The sequence below is a fragment of the Mustela lutreola genome, chromosome 11, assembly GCF_030435805.1.
Source record: "Mustela lutreola isolate mMusLut2 chromosome 11, mMusLut2.pri, whole genome shotgun sequence".
NCBI classification, from domain to species: domain Eukaryota; kingdom Metazoa; phylum Chordata; class Mammalia; order Carnivora; family Mustelidae; genus Mustela; species Mustela lutreola.
Genome location: NC_081300.1, coordinates 94,998,285 through 95,015,280, shown reverse-complemented (window position 1 = coordinate 95,015,280; position 16,996 = coordinate 94,998,285). Strand labels below are relative to the sequence as shown.

Sequence of the window (16,996 nt, the reverse complement as noted above, 5' to 3'; positions counted from 1 at the left end):
AGAGAGGGAAGCAGGCTCCCTGCCGAGCAGAGAGCCCGATGCGGGACCCGATCCCAGGACCCTGAGATCATGACCTGAGGCGAAGGCAGCGGCTTAAATCACTGACCCCCCCAGGCGCCCCAAGGATGTGAAATTCTGTGCACGCTTTGCTTTATTTAAGTCTTGTGAAAAGTGATGCACGTGGACAAGAGTTAGAGCAGAAGATGGAAAGAGTAAAGTTAGCACGGTGAGGTTAGAGATAAAGATTTTGTTTTAATATAAATTCAAGCCAGATGAGGGACTTGAACTTGCTAGCCATGGAGGTGCTTTCCTGGCAACAGCGTCCGTTCAAGGGAGCATTTGCTGTGTGCAGAAGAAGGGACATGCACTTCAACACCATGTCCCCCCAAATCCAAGGGCCTTTGGTTTACACCTGTGCTTTCCCAAAGCGCTATGTGATTGTGGGCAAGTGACTCCGACTCTGCCTTAGTTTCTCATCAGTGAAATAAGCATGTTAAGCGTACCTGACTCATAAAATTGTTCTGACAGTTAAGTGAGATGATACATGCAAAGTGCACAGAACAGAGCCTGGCACTTGGCAAGAGCTGCAGGGGCCTGGCTGCTATCTAATGCTGACATGGCCACTGCCGCCCTGATACATTTCTTGTATCAAAGGTCTGGTCACTATCTTTACTTCACTTTGTCCTGTTCATTGGCCCTTCCTTTCCCTAGCCTTGATTTTTTTTTTCTTTAAGATTAAAGAGGAGAAAAAAGAAAAAGAAAGTCTTTGGAAGTTCTGTTTTTGTTTCAATGTCAAGGTGAAGGCTGTATGGGTCACCAGGAGACCTGCGGCTGCCTGGCACTTTGGTCTGGTTGAGAGCCTTATGGTGCAGGGAAGTGTTGATCTTGATCTGATAGGGAGTTTAGTGGAGAGGCTTTTCTGTCAATCGGCTCTGTGTCTTCTGTCAGTCAGGACCCTGGGTTGTAAATGACAGAAAACCAATCACTAACAAGCAAAAATGGGATCATGTAGTTAAAAGCTTCTGGTATATATGGGCTTCAGGCATGGCTGGATCCTGTACTCGGACAGTGTCTCTGGGCCTCAGTTCTTCTCTGTCTGTTGATTCTCTTCTCTGTTGACTTCATTCTAGGGCAGGGTTTTTCCCAGCCCCCAATAACTCTAGAAATATATCCTTATTGCTCCAAGTTTCACAGAAAGAGACATTCTCAATCCTTAAGCCAAGTCCTAGAAAGAGATGGACCGACCTGAGTCACACGTCTACTCTTGTATCAGATCTCTTGACCAGAGTAATTCATACCTCATTAATCAGGCTCAAGTCATATGGGAATCCCTGAAGTTGATGGTACAGACAAGTTTTGTGGAGTCCCCTTTCCACAAGAAAGAATGGTTTCCCAGATGTAAATCAGTCTGCTGTTATTGGTGTAAAGGAACATAGATTCTGAGCCAACTAAAGAAAACTTCTGAGCAGCCTTGGGATGAGTGATAGAAACAAATGGCTCTAGCCAGTATTTACTGAGTGTCAGCAGTGTTCTGGAAAGTTCTAGGTCCTGGAGTTGATCCGTAAACAAGAAACGCAAAGCCATGGCTCTCACATGTTAAATCAGGCTGATATCTCCAAATCCTATGCTTTTTCTTTTCTGACCCTCCTAAGATCTCATGTCTTCGTGCTCCCCTCTCAAGCAGGTTGAGGTCTTAGGAAGTCCAAGGAATGGGCCGTATGCTCCCCTTTGTTAGGGATTTTGCCTAGCCCGGACTTGATCTAGGATCCAGTACATGGACCTTGCAAGGCTGTGGTTGTAATTTTTAGCCCCTTCTTGAAAAACTCAGACCGGTTTTAGCTTTTCCTGGAACCACTTTAACTTGGGGCAAATCAGTAAATCTGCCTGAAGGTTCATTTTTCTCATTGGTGAATTGAAGTGGTTGGAGCAGGTGACCCCTGATGTGTGCCCTGTTTAGCACAGACATCTGATGCATCTCCAAGCAGGGCTTGGAGGGGTGAGATAGGGCGGGAGCTGTGGGAAAAGGAGGCAAGCGTGTGACCCGTGCACTCAGCCTGTCCTTGGTGTTGGGGAGGCGAGGGAGGTGGGGGCGGGGAGGAGGTGAGGGTGGTGGTAGTGGTAGCAAGGACTGTGGTACGCAGGCAACTGTATTTCCTGTCCAAAGCTGCAGTGAATTCTTGCCGGGAGAGAATACAGACCAGGTGCTGTTGGAGTGCCCAGGACCTCAAGAGACTGGAAATTTTGCCTTGATTCAGAAATGTCCTGGCTTTGAGATGTTGACATCGCATTCAAATAGTTTCAGACACAGGGTAGGCCTGGCCAGTTGACCCCTGAGTCCCCACTTGCCACCTTGTTGCTCTCGGGACTGTGACAGGGACGGGGTCTGGGCACGCTAAGCTGAAACCGGCATTATCCCTCCTAACCTCTGCCAAGGGAGGGCCTTTGTCTCTGGGGAGACAGTCGGTTCCGTGCCTCAAACAGAGTGCTCGAGAGACATTTGTAAGGGTTGGTGTGACGAAAGGGGTAAGGGTTTGGCTGGGCCAGGGCTGGAATCTGGGGTGTTCCCGCTGGCATCAAACCTTAGTGCTGTGTCGGCCAGTCCCGCCGAGCCCCCCAGGTCTCCCGCTCCTCCTTTGGGAAACACCTGTCATCGGTGGCCTTGAGGCAGCTGGTTTCTGTGGGTGGGCGGGAGTTGTGTTCCCTTGCTAGGACTGCTGGGAGGACGGTCCGCAGACGGGAGGCTTCAGCAGCAGAACTGGAGAGGCTCACCGTTGTGGAGGCCAGAAACCCTAGGTCAAGCATCGGGAGGGAGAATCTGTTCTGCCCCTCTCTGGGCTTCTGCTGGCTTGCTGGCCATCTTTGGCATTCCTTGGCTCGACGGGGCAGCACCAGATCTCTACTCCCACATTCCCCTGTGTTCTTCCCTAAGTGGATCTCTCTCTGGGGCCAGATTTTCCCCTTTTTATAAAGACACCACTCAAATTCGATTAGGACCCACGCTTAGTGACCTCACTGCAACTTGATTACCTCTGTAAAGACCCTCTCTTCCAAATAAAATTCCATTCTGAGGTCCCGGGGTTATGACTCCAGCATATCTTTTGTGGGGGGGCAGTTCAATCTGTAACAGGTGCCTAGTGGGGTTCCTGGGACTCTGCCCTGGGGTGCCCTTTGTGTTCTCCATCCACTTTGCCTACAAAGCTCTTGTCCTCCAGCCCCTCCAGCTTCCTTTGCACGCACCCTCCACGCGCTGGCACTCACACTCCGCTCACACTCCCATGCCTCCAGTCTGGGGAGGAGGGGGTGGTGCTTCTTTCTGTTCCCTCCACTCTCCCACGTCTTTTCTGGCTCAGGACCTTCTCAGAAGCTCACTCCTTCTGGAACAAGGCCCTGCCCCCTCAGCACCTACCTACCCTGTAGGTCTCAGCTGAAATAAAATTTCCTGAACCGCGGCCTTCCTTGACCTGCCCCCACCATTCCGATCTCTCTCTCTCTGTGTTTAAGACTGACTGATTTATTTTTGAGAGATTGAGAGTACGAGCAGGGAGAGAGAAAAAATCCTCAAGCAGACTCCCCATGAGTGCGGAGCCCGATATGGGGCTCTATCCCAGGACCCTGAGATCATGACTTGAGCCAAAATCAAGACTCGGCTGTTTAACCGACTCAGCCATCCAGGTGTCTCCCCTATCTTCTGTTTTATCTGGTCTTGGTTTCTCCTCGTTTGTACTTACAAACTTAGAGTCATTTGTGTACCTACTTTTTTTTTTAAAGATTTTGTTTTTTTATTTTACCGGGGGGGGGGGGGAGGGAGGGAGAAAGAGAGCACGCGCAGGGGGAGGGGCAGGAGAGGGAGAAGATTTCAAGGGGACTCCATACTGAGCACAGATCCAGTGAGGGGCTTAATCTTAGGATCCCGAGATCATGACCTGAGCTGAAACCAAGAGTCAGATACTCAAATGACAGTGCCACCCAGGCACCCCATGTACCTACTTTTTTTTTTTTTTTAAATTTGACACAGAGACAGCAAGAGCAGGAACACACAAGCAGGGGGAGTGGGAGAGGGAGAAGCAGGCTTCCCCAGGGAGCAGGGAGCCCGATGTAGGGCTCTATCCCAGGACCCAGGGATCATGAACTGAACTGAAGGCAGATGCCCAACTGAGCCGCCCAGGGGCCGCCCCCCCCCCCCCTGCCATGTACCTACTTTTAAGAAATCACATCTTTTTTTTTTTTTTTTTTTTTAAAGATTTTATTTATTTATTTGACAGAGAGAAATCACAAGTAGATGGAGAGGCAGGCAGAGAGAGAGAGAGGGAAGCAGGCTCCCTGCTGAGCAGAGAGCCCGATGCGGGCCTCGATCCCAGGACCCTGAGATCATGACCTGAGCCGAAGGCAGCGGCTTAACCTACTGAGCCACCCAGGCGTCCCACATCTTTTTTTTTTTTATTTGCCACATAGTAGGTCCTTAGTAATTACCTTAAAGAACAAATGGGTGAGTGAATTTCCTTTAGGACTTCCCTGGGCCTCAGTTTCCCCACGTTAGAGGATGTGTCTGGCCAAGCCTGTTATCCCAGGGAGGACATTGTCTGGGGCCCCTTTGTTATCCCGTGGTACCCAGGAGCTCAGGGAACCCCTTCCAGGGTGAGTCTGGAGTTGGGGATGTCCCTGCCACGCTTGCTGGCTGCTTGCTGGCTGGTCCTGTGGTGCCTCTGCGTTTGATGAACAGGCACAGGTTGGAAACAGCCCCCAGGAAATGGGAGCCCACTTCCTAGAGGTCTGTGCCACTTGGCTTCCTGGCAGAGGAAGGAGCGTTCCCTTCATCCTGGCATGGAGCCTGGTCCATCTGCTTCAGGAAGGGTCTGGTTGCTCTTGAGCTGCCTGTGAGAGGTGGGGGAGCTTGGGGCTGCCAGCCCCGGGGGGATGGGGAAGGCTTCAGGGGCAAGGAGAGGACACAGATTTCAGGCAGGAAGCTCTAGAGAGAGGGCTCTTTGCAGTTTGTGAAACCCAAGCAGTTTTGCAGAAAGGGCCCCTCACTACCCGCCCCCCGCAATGGTGCCCTTGGCTGTCCCTCCCTTGCAGAGGGCTGGTGGGGACCAAATGCCAGGCAGAATGTTTAGCCATACTTGGTGTGGGATAAGTGCTCAGCTAACTGCTATTGTTGCACAAACCATTGTCTTTGTAGGATTTTTTTCTCCTGGGCAGAGTGTTGATGGGTTTCATCAGATCATTATGGAGCCTGTGACCTTGTAGGGTCTGTGGCCCCAGATCCATTGGAACCCTGGCTTGGACTCTGTAGGGTTTAGAGGTGGAAGACTTCCCCCTCCACCCCAACCCCCGACCCTCACGCCTGGCAGAATGGCTGGCTTGGTCCTCAGGCCTCGCTGGGCCCTGGGACACTGAGGTCTGGGCCCTCTTTTCTGAGACTGGGACACATTTGCCCCTCTAGCATAGAGGCTGTCATCTCCGCCCTGCCTCCTCAAGGCCTTGGCCAGACGCCAGCTTGTCAAGGAGACTGATTCAAAGCGGCTTTGCTGGGGGCAGATGGCTTGGTGTCCTTGGCCTGGAGTGAAGATCGATAAGCAATTGTTTTTTTCTTGGCAAGAAAAAAATTCTCCATTAACTTTCTCAGGTGCTGCCAGACTAGTTTTCTTTTCAGGAACTCTGCAGCCCTGTCAGAGGTGTCTGTGGGAGGAAGACAGGCCACCTGAGCTGCCTCCTCTTGCCCTGGGGGCGGCAGGCCCCTGTAGCCAGAGTGTTGGAACCCACAGGAGAGTAGGTTGGCTGGCTTGGATATCAGTACCTCATAGGAACATTCTGGAACACAGCCTGGCACGTAGTAGGCATTCGATAGGTAATTATTGAAAAAATAGCTTTTTGAGCATATGACCATGTATGAGACATGACACTGTGTGCTTAGCTTATTTAATCCTCATGGCTGTCGGGTGACTGCCCATTTTATAGATAAAAAAACTGAGGCTGAGGAAATCTGAGTCATTTGTATGTGGCCAGTGCAAGCAATGGAGCTTCAAGGGCCCTGCTTTTCCTTTCCTGGAGGATGCATAACATAACAAGCTGGGCCACAGAAAACCTTGAACTTGGGTTGGATTCTTTCAGTGATGCGGCCAGGCAGCCAGGAACACAGTTAATGATTTCTTTCTCAGACTTGCTAAGGGTGGGATAGAGGAATAGGAGTGGGACCAGATGCCTCCTCCTCCTCCTGCCTCAGCCCTCTAGGTTTATTATCCTAACTCCTACCAGGGTTACAGTTACCTTCTTTCTTTAAAGAATTCATTTCTGGGGGCACCTGGTCAGCTCATTTGGTAGAGTGTACGGTCCTTGATGTCAGGGTTGTGAGTTCGAGCCCCATGTTGAGTGTAGAGATTACTTTTTTTTAAAAGATTTTATTTATTTATTTGACAGATAGAGATCACAAGTAGGCAGAGAGGCAGGCAGAGAGAGAGGAGGAAGCAGACTCCCTGCTAAGCAGAGAGCCCAATGCGGGGCTCGATCCCAACACCCTGGGATCATGACCTGAGCTGAAGGCAGGGGCTTTAAGCTATTGAACCACCCAGGCGCCCCTTAGAGATGACTTTAAAATAAATTTTTTAGGGGCACCTGGGTGGCTTAGTGGGTTAAAGCCTTCGGCTCAATCGAGCCCCACACTGGGCTCTCCGTTCAGCGGTGAGCCTTCTTCTCCTTCTCTCTCTCTGCCTACCTCTCTGCCTACTTGTGATCTTTGTCAAATAAATAAAATCTTAAAAAAAAAAAAAGAAAAGATTTTATCTATTTGACAAAAGGGGGGAGTGCACGCACACGCACACGCAGGAAAACAGATGGAGGTGAAGACTCCCCACTGAGCAGGGAGCCCGACAGGGGGCGCGATACCCCAAAAATAAAATACTAAAAAAAAAAGAGTTCATGGGGCCTCTGGGTGGCTCAGTTGGTTAAGCAACTGCCTTTGGCTCAGGTCATGATCCAGGAGTTGCAGGATTGATGAGTCCCACATCCAGCTCCCTGCTCTGGGGGAGTTTGCTGCTCCCTCGGACCCGCCCCACTTTCATGTTCTCGTGCTCTCATTCTCTCTCTCAAATAAATAGATAAAATCTTTTTTTTTTTTTTTAAATAAAAGAGTTCATTTCTGAAGAATTACTATTTGCACATGGTACCCAGTAGAATGTCAGTTCTTCCCACCCTGTCTGCCTACTTCTGCAAACCACTTGTTTGCTCTGGAGGCCCCTGTTAACCATTTTCTTGAATACCTTTTTGGAAATATGCTGTTGCATGTACAGTTTCTTTCACATATAGGGCCTATTTCCCCCTACGACATAACAGCAACATACTAATGCTTTGGTTTTTTCCATATGACAGCGTGTCTTAGAGCGAATTCATCCCAGATTGTGTGGGGTCAACTGAATGCTTGGTTTTCTCCTGGGATACTTGCATAATCTTACTTACTCAGTCCCCTGTGGATGGTCATTTCAAACTATACTACCAGAATACATCATTTTTCACATGTGGGAGGTTGTCTATAGGATGAAGACTTAGGTGTGGAATTGCTAAGTCAAGGGTATGTGCTTTGGAATTTCATTAGATATCGGTGACTTTTCTTTCATGAGGATGGTACCAATTCAGACTCCCCATAGCCTCACCAGAATAGTGCTACGATTATACTTTTTGTCACTGCCAATCTGATAGTTGAAAAAGTAGTAATTCCTAATAGTTTTATTATTATTATGTTAATTTCGGTAAAATATACATAACACAAAATTGACCACTTTCACCATTTAGTGGCATTAATGACGTTCACAGTGCTGTTCACCTGTCACCATTATCTGTTTTTCGGGACTTTTTCATTATTCCAGACTGAACTCTGTGCCCCTTAAACAGTGATTCCTTGGTCTCCTCTCCCCCACTCCCTGGTCAGCCTCTCTCTTCCGTCTGTATGATGTTGTCTGTTCTAGGTCCTGACTCGTACCATTGCAGCATCCAGTATTTGTCCTTTAACATCTGGCTTGTTTCACTTAGCACGTTTTCACAGTTCATCCATGGTGTAGCATATGTTGAAACTTTATTCCTTTTTATGGCTTATTAATAGTCCATTATACGGATAGAACACATTCTTTTCGCCATTCACAGTTGATGGACACTTGAGTTGTTTCCACTTTCTGACTGTGAATGGTGCTGTGAGGAACAAGGGTGTATATGTATCCGTTTGGATCCTAGCCTCATTCTTTTGGGTACATACCTGGGAGAACACGTGCTGGATCCTATGGTCGTTCACTGCAGTTAGTTTTTGGAGGACCCACCAGACCATTTCATTGTCATTTGAACTTGCCCTTCTCTTACTGTAGCTAAGGCTGAGTATCTTGATGGGTTTCTTTGTTGCTCTTTATCTTGAAGTCCTTCTTCATAAATTGTACCTAGGATGCTGCAGTGATTTTGTTAATGCTTTTCCCATTGGTCTTTCCCTCCTCCGCAAGAGCACGGACCCCATCCACCTACGTTACTGTCCAGATTGCCGGACACAGAAGCTGCGCCATAAATACTTCTTACAGGACGATCCCAAGAAGGCAAGTGGCATTTCTCTGTCCCTCACCCAGAAAGCACCGACTTTCTGCTCCCATATTCCTCTCTACCCTCTCACTGCCACACAGTGTCATAAAGACATGTCCTTTTTTGATTCATTCATAAAATCTCTCTACTCAGCACCACTGTTTGCCTGGCACCTTTGTGATGTGGGTGATCAGTCCGGGGCTGCCACCGTTAGCATCCGTGGATGTACTCCCTGAATCCTAGCGGCACCTGTGACATTTGTCCAGCAGGGTTTGTCAAACACATGAACCAAAGGTTAATAATCTGTCCCAGAAACGGAAGGAATTGACAGTCTAAGGAAGGGTCAACTTATTTTTTCCTTTTAATTCACATAACATGAACTTCACCACTTAAAAATGAACACTTCAGTGGCACTTAGTTACATTGAGAATTTTATGCCCTCACTATGTCTGTTTAATTCCAGAACATGGTCACCACCTCAGGAGACCCTGTACCCATCAGCAGTCACTCCCATTCTCCCCAGCACCTTCTCAGTCCTAGACAACCACTAATCTGCTTTCTGTTTCTATGGATTTGCCATTCTAGAAATTGCAAATAAAGAGAATTATACATACGTGATCTTTGGGGTCTGGCTTCCTTCACTTAGCATAATTTTGAGGCATGCCTGGATTGTAACAGGTGTCAGGACTTCATTCCTTTAATGGCTGAATAATATTTCATTGTGGTTAGACCAAATTCTGCTTATCCATTCAACTGTTGGACGTGTACATTGTCTTCCCTTTTGGTTATGGTGAATAGTACTCTTGAGGTGTGTACCTAGAAACAGAATTGCTGGGTCATGTGGTCATTCTCCATTTAGGATTTTTGAGGAACCACCTCAAAAAACTATTTGATGTCAACCTTTTTTTTTTTACTCCTATTGTGGGGCTTGAACTCACAACCCTGAAATCAAAAGTTGCATGCTCTGCCAGCCAAGCCAGCCAGGTGCTCTGATGTCAGCCTTTTCACTTCCTGTTTGCCTTATGCCTGGCAGGCACCAACTAGGGTACTGGACTAGGAAAACATTAAATAATAAATATGTTAAAAAAAAAAAAAAGTGGTGGTGTTGGGGGAACAGACAGTTCTAGGCCCACATCCCAGTTTAGCAACAATCAGCTTGAGCTTTAAGTAGCTGCCGCCTCTGTAGGGGGCAGGCTTACTCTATTTTGGGGTTCCTGCAGAGATGGAGTTTGGAATTCCTCCGTGTGTGAGGAGGGGCTTTTCAAATAAGGAAATGTGGAGTAGGCTCTTCTGTATAGACTTAAGATCACATCATGTTGTGCAAGACTTTTTAAGGATGTCAACTGGAGAAGGGAGTGAGGTCCCCACTGCGCCAGGAGCGACCGACTTCCCCTGCCCTGCCCGCCTCCGGCCACTGACCCTTCCCCTCTCCGCAGGTGGCGCTGCTGCCGGATGGGAGTGCCTGGGCACGCGCACCATGTCATCATGCGTCTCTAGCCAGCCCAGCAGCGACCCGGCCGCCCTCCAGGATGAGCTGGGGGGCGGCGGCGACAGCGAAGGCCAGAAGCCCTGTGAAGCCCTGCAGGGCCTCTCATCCCTGAGCATCCGCCTGGGCATGGAGTCCTTCATTGTGGTCACCGAGTGTGAGCCGGGCTGCGTGGCGGACCGCGGCCTGGCCCGGGACCGGCCCCTGGAGGCCCACGGCCGAGATGGGCCCCTCGACGTCTCCGGCTCCGGGCCCGAGGCCCGGCCCCAGCTGTGTAGTCGCAAGCTCTCTCTGCAGGAGCGGTCCCAGCTGGACGCGAACGGGCGCTGCGTCTACGCGGCCCTGCCCCACTCGCCGGTGGGCTCCCCGCAGTCGTCGCCGCGGCTGCCCCGGCGGCCCACGGTGGAGTCCCACCACGTCTCCATCACCGGCATGCAGGTGTGTGAGCTTGCCGGGCCGCGGGGTCCTCTGGTAGGCGGCGCTGTTCCAAAACATTCATTTGGGAGGTGACCCCAGGAAGCCCAGGTGGGGGTGGGAAATGAGGGTAGAAGAGAAGGACGTCAGCAAAGGGTGCCTGAGGGAATTGGTGTGGCCATACACAACTGGGGCTCCATCTCTGGGGAGCCCTGTTTGACCTGTCCAAAGTTCTCTACCTCAGAGTTATCCTGCCTGAGGGCCAAGGGAGCTGGGCTTTTCATACTGACTCCTGACAGTTGCTGGTGAGGGCTGCTGGGGGCAGGTGACCTGCCCTGAGAGTGGGCACAGCAGCTCGGGGGCCACAGGGAGATGCAGGTGCTGCTGGTTGGAGTTTGGCTGGGGATGGCGGTCAGTGAGAAGCCTCCGGTCCAGCAGCAGGGGGCCAGGCACTGCTCTCTCTCTCTGCACTGTGTGTAAATTTCTCATTTGATCCTTACTGGAAACTTCTGGGAGGTAGGTTAGAACTTAGAGCCCCACTAGGGCTCACCAGGCCCTGAGTGCTCTACCCCTGCCCCCTCTCCCACCCCATCTCCTGCCTCTCTGCTGCCAGCTCACAGGGCTCTGTCCACATTGCCTTTTTTGTATTTCTCAGATATCCATGCTCGTTCCCTCCATTAGGCTTTTACCCCTGCTGTCCTCTGTGCTTGGGCCCCCCACCCCCTGTCTTTGCAGGGCTGTCTCCCCTTGACAACCAAGTTTCAAATCAGATGTCTCCTCCTCTGAAGGACCTCTCTGACCACCCCTTGCAAGCCCCCTCAGCCCCCAGCCCATCTCCCCTGTCACCCTGTTAGCGACACTCATCACCATCTGATTATCTGTGTGTCTGTTGAGTTGTTTTTGGCCTGTCTCCCCAGCTAGAATGTAAGCTCAGAAGGAACAGTCCTGTCCACTGTCATGTTCCCAGCGCCTGGCATGGTACCTTGCACGGTACCTTGCACATAGTAGGAACATAAAAATATTTGTTGAAGGAATGAATGAATTTAATTGGGAGAAGCATGGATATCGAGAATGGCCTTTTAAAGGGGCCAGTATTTAACTCTATTTTGTGGGCCGGGTAGGACTCGCATAATTGGAGATGGGTATACACAGAGAGTTCACTGCAGGGGAGTACACAGTGTGAGCAAAAGCCCAGGGGTAGAAGGCAGGATGTGGGGGAAAGGTTCTCAGGGCTTCAGCTAGATGAAGAATAGGGCCCATGTGAGGAGCACTGTGACAACAGGGGAGTTTGGGTTTATTTTGGTTAGATTCGAATCAGCCTAGAGAGAGAAAGATATACCGCCCTTCCCCATAACAGTGACTTTAACATAATAGGGCTTATTTATCATGTAAAATAAATCTGGAGGTAGGCATTTGGGACCTGTGTGGTGGTCCTGTTGTTGTCCTTAAAACCTCATGGTCTCAAGATGGCTGCTGTGACTATAGCCCTCACAGCTTCATTCCAGGCAGGAAGAAGGAACAGGGAAGAAGAGCAAAAGTCATCTGCTCTCTTAAGTCAGTCCTTTTTCCTGGAAACTCTACCCAACCACTTCTGGCTTCTCCTGCTACCCAGATCAAAGTGTGGCCACCCCTAGCTGTAAGAGAGGCTGGGAAATGCAGTTTTGCAGCCTGAGACATTGCCACCGAGCTATCCATTTATAAGGAAGAAAGGGGAGCCTGGTATTTGGTTGGCAACTAGGCGACTCTGCAAGGTCAGTGGAGTGGAGTCAGAACTTGACCCTGGAGGCATCAGGGTCTGATCTGAGTGGAATCTGGAAGATGAATCTGGAAGATGAACTCAGCAGCGTTTGGAGCTTGGATTAGGGGCAGCGAGACCCATTAGGACAGCTCTGCAGGGCCCCACTTCTGCCTGTCACATCCCTCTAGGACTCAAGGGAATGAAAGCGACACTGGGAAGAAACAGTGGAAGCAACCTAAAATGTTCCCTGGTGAAGGGAGGGCTCTGTGAGCCAAGGAGGGCTTTACAGCAGGTCAAAAGGTGGGGGTCTGTGTGTACACTCGGACATGGAACGATCTCCAGTGACATTGTTGAGTGACAGATGATCTAGTGTGACATCATTTTTGTCTCCCCAAACCCCATCCCAAAACAATGCTCTGTATTTTCAACAGGTGCATGTATGCGTGCATTTACATAGAGAAAGGCCTGGAAGTTTATGCACCAAACTGATGTCAAGGTTCGGGGAAAGGGTTAGAATTGGGGTGGGGGGGTGCCAGGGAAGTGCTGGGCCTATCTGTAGCACTAGAAGTGTTATTTTCTATCATGTTTCTTTTCCCTGTTTTACTTCTTACATCACCTAACATTTTCTCCCTAACTATGTTGAGGTATAATTGAAGTAAACCAAAGTGCACATATTGCAAGTGTACAATACAGTCATTGCTGATAGACACATACGTCTGTGAAATCATTGCCCCAGTCAAGGTCACAGACCTTCCCCGCACACCTGATGACACATCCCTCCCCCTCTTCCCCTTTCCCAGGTACCTGCTGACCTGCTTTTTTAGCATTATAGATTAGTTTGCAAGTTCAAGAACTTTCTGTGAGCGGAATCATCTAGTATGTACTCTTTTTTGGGCTTAGCTTCTTTGATGGCATGATGATGTCGAGACTTGTCCGTGTTGTTACATGCTTCCTTTTCATGGCTAACTAGCATTTCATTATGTGCAGTAGACCACTGTTTATTCGTTTACCTGTCAGTGGGCGTTTGAGTCATTTCCAGTGTTCGACTATTAAACTTGAAGCTGTTTCAAACAGCAAGTCTTTGCACGAACACAGGTTTTTACACCTCTTAGGTGAACGGGTTGGAGCAGAATGGCTATGTCCTAGAGGAGGTGTTTGTTAACAAACCGCCCAACTGTTTTCCAAAGAGGCTGCACCATTTTATTTTTTTTATTTTTTAATTTTTTCAATTTATTTATTTTCAGAAAAACAGTATTCATTATTTTTTCACCACACCCAGTGCTCCATGCAATCCGTGCCCTCTATAATACCCACCATCTGGTACCCCAACCTCCCACACCCCCGCCACTTCAAACCCCTCAGATTGTTTTTCAGAGTCCATAGTCTCTCATGATTCAGAGGCTGCACCATTTTAAATTCCTGCCGGCAGTGTGCGAAGCTTCTCGATGGCCTGCATTATTCTGACAACACTTGGTATGGTCATTTTTGAGTTTTAGCCAGGCTTATGGGTGTGGTTTTAATTTACATTTCCCTTATGAGTCATGATGTTGAGCCTCTTTTCTTTTCTTTCCTTTTTTTTTTTTCTTTAAAGATTTTATTTATTTATTTGACAGAGAGAGAGAGATCACAAGGAGGCAGGGAGACAGGCAGAGAGAGGAGGAAGCAGGTTCTCCTTAGAGCAGAGAGCCCGATGCGGGGCTCGATCCCAGGACACTGGGATCATGACCTGAGCTGAAGGCAGAGGCTTTAACCCACTGAGCCACCCAGGTGCCCCTGGAGCCTCTTTTCATGTGCTTACTGATCATTTGTGTATCTTCTTTTTTTAAATGAGGGTGTTGTTATTGATAAGTTATAAGAGTTCTTTTTTTAAGATTTTATTTATTTATTTGATAGAGAGAGATCACAAGTAGGCAGAGAGAGAGAGCCCGATGTGGGGCTCAATCCCAGGACCCTGGGATCATGGCCTGAGCCGAAGACAGAGGCTTAACCCGCTGAGCCACCCAGGCACCCCAGTTACAAGAATTCTTTATCTAACTGGATGCCAGTCTGATGTGTTGCAAATAGTTTCTCTCAGGCTGTGGCTTGCCTTTTGTTTCCTTAATAGTGAGTATCTCAAAGAGCAAAAGTTTTTTTGTTTTTGTTCTTTTTTCCCCGAAGAGCAAAGGTTTTAGTTTTTATGAAATTCCGTTTATTACTTATTTCCTTTTATATCTTGTACTTTTTGTACAGAAAGAACTTTTCAGAAACCATTAAGAAACCATTGTCTGCCTCATAGTCACTCAGATTTTCTCCACTAAGTCACTTTATGTTTTTGGAGGACAGCATAATGCTTAGATAGGATTATCTGTTTAATTGAAAATCAACATTTTGGGGACGCCTGGGTGGCTCAGTTGGTTAAGCAGCTACCTTAGGCTCAGGTCACGATCCCAGCGTCCTGGGATCGAGTCCCACATCGGGCTCCTTGCTCCGCAGGGAGCCTGCTTCTCCCTCTGACTCTGCCTGCCACTCTCTCTGCCTGTGCTTGCGCACGCTCTCTCTCTCTCTCTCTGACAAATAAATAAACTCTTTAATAAAAAAAAAAAAAAGAAAATCAACATTTTGAAAACACATCTTAAAAATGGATATAAAAAAAACAAACAAAAATGGGTATTAAAAGAGTACATACTGTATGATCACCTTTTTTTTTTTTTTTTATAAAGATTTTTTATTTATTTATCAGAGAGAGGGTGGGGAGAGAGCGAGCACAGGCAGACAGAATGGCAGGCAGAGGCAGAGGGAGAAGCAGACTCCCTGCTCAGCAAGGAGCCCGATGTGGGACTCGATCCCAGGACGCTGGGATCATGACCTGAGCCAAAGGCAGCTGCTTAACCAACTGAGCCACCCAGGCGTCCCTGTATGATCACCTTTTTACAATGTACAGGAACTAGGCTTCTAGAAGTCAGGGTAGTGGTCACCCTGGGAGACGCCTCTGGGTGGCTGGGGGAATTCTCTTCCCTGATTTGGGTCCTGGTGTATATGTTGTTTTGTGAAAAACATACCAGGAGAGCTGCAGACTTAAAATTCATATTCTGTGTGTTTCTTCTTAACTTTCTAGGATTGTGTACAGCTGAATCAGTACACACTGAAGGATGAAATTGGAAAGGTAAATATCCCAGGAGCCAGGCTAGTTTTCTTCATCTACCAAAAATGTCTCAGACAGAATGGAGGGCCTGCACTAGAGCTGGGAGTAGGAAGAAGTCCTTCGAGGCGAGATTGTGGGAGGGTTTTGTCATCAGCGGTCCATCTGGCTTATTTTCTTTCTACATCATAATATTAATGTGTTTCCACAAAAGCTCAGACAACTTTGAGGGAATTCCATATCACCAACATTAGTGGGTTTTTTTTTTCCCCTCTTAGATACTGTCACATCTATTTTTGCTTTTATTTCAGCCAATAGGCAGTAAGTATCTTTGCAGAGGTCAGAAACTCAAATGCCAATAGAAAGCAAGTGAGTAATATAAATGAGCAAATCATGCTAGGGCTAAGGCAGTAGGGAGTGGTGAGGACTGTGGCAAACTGTTAACATGTAGAAATGATTATAGGCCCATATGGCTAGATCTTCTCATGTTTTTTCATAAGAAGCTGAGAATGTAGATCTTTATATCTGCATCTTTCTGTTTTTAAATGTTGGCAACTAATTCAAACTTTCTAAAAGCTGCCGATGCAACAAAATGTAATTGGAGAGCAGATTTGGCCATTTGGCTGCTTGTTTGCAGCCCCTATATTAGGGTCCTCATTTTGCAGACTGTAACTTCTGGATAGTATGTCATGGGCATCTCCCTTTATTCAGGGCTCCTATGGCGTGGTCAAGTTGGCCTACAATGAAAATGACAATACCTATTACGTGAGTATCCACAGCCCCCTCCCCGCCCTCACCATTGGCCAAAGTAAAAGCCTCCTTTCTAGAACTTGATTTCCTGGAAGATTTTCTTTGCTCTTGTCTCATTTTATTCTTAGGCCGTTTCATTTTAGGCGTTAGGAAGGAAGTGATGTTCCCATTATAGAGATGTGGAAATGGGGAGGCAAAGTGATTGGCTCAGAAAGAAAGTGGATACATTCAGCAAATGTCTCATACCTTCACTCTGGGCTCCCATTTCTACATCCTCCATAGCACCAAGAATCAGGTGGTAGTGAGACAAATTGCCCTTGTAGCTGAGGCTTTGGGGTCAGTCTAGTGTGGGTTCAAATTCTGGCTCTCCCATCTGCCACCTGTGTGTCCTTCCTATGTGTCCTTGGGAAAGGACACACAGTTGCATTGAGTCCCAGCCAGGAGAGTAGACCTGGAACCTCAGAAGCACCCTCAGGGCAGGGGGGGATCCTGGCAGTCCAGCCTCCAGGCCACTCGCAGCTGGTCAAGCCACTGTGATGACGAAGTGCTCACTACGTTGTCCCAAAGCCACCCGGGTGCCAAGAGCTTTGGCAGGCCTAGGAGTAGAGGGAACTTTCCCTCTCCCTTCCTCCATTTTAACCGAGATGCGGGGTCTTTTATCTCACAGGCGATGAAGGTGCTGTCCAAAAAGAAGCTGATCCGACAGGCGGGCTTTCCACGTGAGTTTGGTGGGCCGCACCTTTGCTCTTTGGTGCAGGGTTGGGGCATGACAGAGAAGATCTCGTTGAATGGTGTCCCGTGTAGAGTACCCGGGTAGAGGCCTCAAAGACTCCTGTCACTGTGACCTGGAGTATGGCATGGGAAGGAGGGGACAGAAAGCTGAGCAAGGGGGCTGGGTCTCCAGCCTCACTGAGTGTTAACAGCAGAGGAGACAGGTGAGAGG

General features: G+C 48.5%; 1 protein-coding gene across 6 annotated transcripts in view; it reads left to right on the top strand.

The window, feature by feature from the left end:
* Positions 1-16,996, top strand: part of CAMKK2 (calcium/calmodulin dependent protein kinase kinase 2) — a 48,277-nt gene that overhangs the window by 6,162 nt on the left and 25,119 nt on the right. For 4 of the 6 annotated variants that reach the window (XM_059140894.1, XM_059140896.1, XM_059140892.1 and 1 more), the window contains exons 2-6: positions 8,475-8,564; positions 9,984-10,471; positions 15,280-15,327; positions 16,015-16,068; positions 16,721-16,772. In XM_059140894.1, coding sequence (XP_058996877.1) covers positions 10,025-10,471; positions 15,280-15,327; positions 16,015-16,068; positions 16,721-16,772 — 601 coding nt within the window. In that variant the 5' untranslated portion in view covers positions 8,475-8,564; positions 9,984-10,024. Of the gene's footprint in view, positions 1-8,474; positions 8,565-9,983; positions 10,472-12,616; positions 12,682-15,279; positions 15,328-16,014; positions 16,069-16,720; positions 16,773-16,996 lie in introns of those variants that run through there. The other 2 variants (XM_059140897.1, XM_059140893.1) reach the window with 2 other exon arrangements.